Source organism: Phoca vitulina, unplaced genomic scaffold (genome assembly GCF_004348235.1).
Source record: "Phoca vitulina isolate PV1807 unplaced genomic scaffold, GSC_HSeal_1.0 scaffold37, whole genome shotgun sequence".
Taxonomy (NCBI): domain Eukaryota; kingdom Metazoa; phylum Chordata; class Mammalia; order Carnivora; family Phocidae; genus Phoca; species Phoca vitulina.
Window position 1 is genome coordinate 445,738 of NW_022589740.1, and position 1,182 is coordinate 446,919.

The following is a 1,182-nucleotide window of genomic DNA, read 5'->3' on the forward strand; positions in this document are numbered from 1 at the left end:
CCCGCACAGGTGTCCGCCCCCGCAGGTGTCCGCCCCCGCAGGTGTCCGTCCCGCACAGGTGTCCGCCCCCGCAGGTGTCCGTCCCACGCAGGAGTCTGCGCTCGCGCCCACCGCCGCCCCCCGCCCCCCGCAGGTGTCCCCCCTCCATCCGGCCATGGTGGACGTCCTGGGCGGCCGGCGTCTGCTGACCCGCGACGGCGCGTGGGTGGAGGCCGAGGCCGCGCTGCAGAACAAGGTGGTGGCGCTGTACTTCGCCGCGGGCCGGTGCGCGTCCAGCCGCGACTTCGCGCCGCTGCTCTGCCGCTTCTACGCCGAGCTGGTGGCCGAGGCGCGGCCGCCCGCGCCCTTCGAGGTGGTGTTCGTGTCGGCCGACGGCAGCGAGCGGGACATGCTGGACTTCATGCGCGAGCTGCACGGCGCCTGGCTGGCGCTGCCCTTCCACGACCCCCTCCGGCAGTGAGTGGGACGGGGCTGGGGCCGCGCGGAGCTGGTCCCCGGGCCGGGCGGGCCTCTCCCGCGGCCCTCGTGCTCCCCGCTCCAGCCTCCCGGCCGCTCCAGCCTCCCGGCCGCTCCAGCCGAGCTGCCACCTGCCCCGGGGCTTGGCGAACCTTGCCTCGCGGGTCTGCGGTTTCCAGCCAGCCCGGCTGCCGAGGCTGCTGCGGCGGCGGAGTCCACCCGCGGAGGGGCTCGGGGAGGAGTGTGGGAGCGGGAGAGGGAGCCTCTGAAGGCTTGGGTCGGAACTGGGGACCCTGCGTGCGCTGCCGTCAGGGGGCTGGGGGCCATGTGCGGGGTGGGGGAGGGCGGCAGGGACTCCAAGGCTGGGCGAAGCCCCTCCCTGCTGGCCCGGGTGCGGTTCTACTGGAATTTCCCAACTGTAGGAAGAACCAGGCCCCTGGACTCCAGCGGAGTTAATGACAGAGTCCATGAAAATCCAAGGGGAGGAGGGAGAAGGTGGGAGGGGTGAGGAGGGGGGACCTGAGTGGGGAGGAGGAAGGATGGGGTGGGGAGCAGGTGGGAAGGAAGAGGGAGGATGGAGAAAGTGGGAGGGAGGAGGTGGGAAGGAGAAGGGAGGAAGTGGGAGGAAGGAGGTGGGAGGGAGGACATAGAAGGTGGGAAGGAGGAGGTGGGAGGGAGGAGGTGGGAGGGAAGAGGGAGGAGGTGGGAGGGAGGAGGAGGGAAGAG

General features: G+C 72.1%; 1 protein-coding gene across 1 annotated transcript in view; it reads left to right on the forward strand.

The window, feature by feature from the left end:
- Window positions 1–154: 154 nt before the first annotated feature.
- Window positions 155–1,182, forward strand: part of NXNL2 (nucleoredoxin like 2) — a 7,631-nt gene continuing 6,603 nt past the window's right edge. The window contains exon 1 of the mRNA XM_032427475.1: window positions 155–456. Coding sequence (XP_032283366.1) covers window positions 155–456 — 302 coding nt within the window. The remainder of the gene's footprint in view (window positions 457–1,182) is intronic.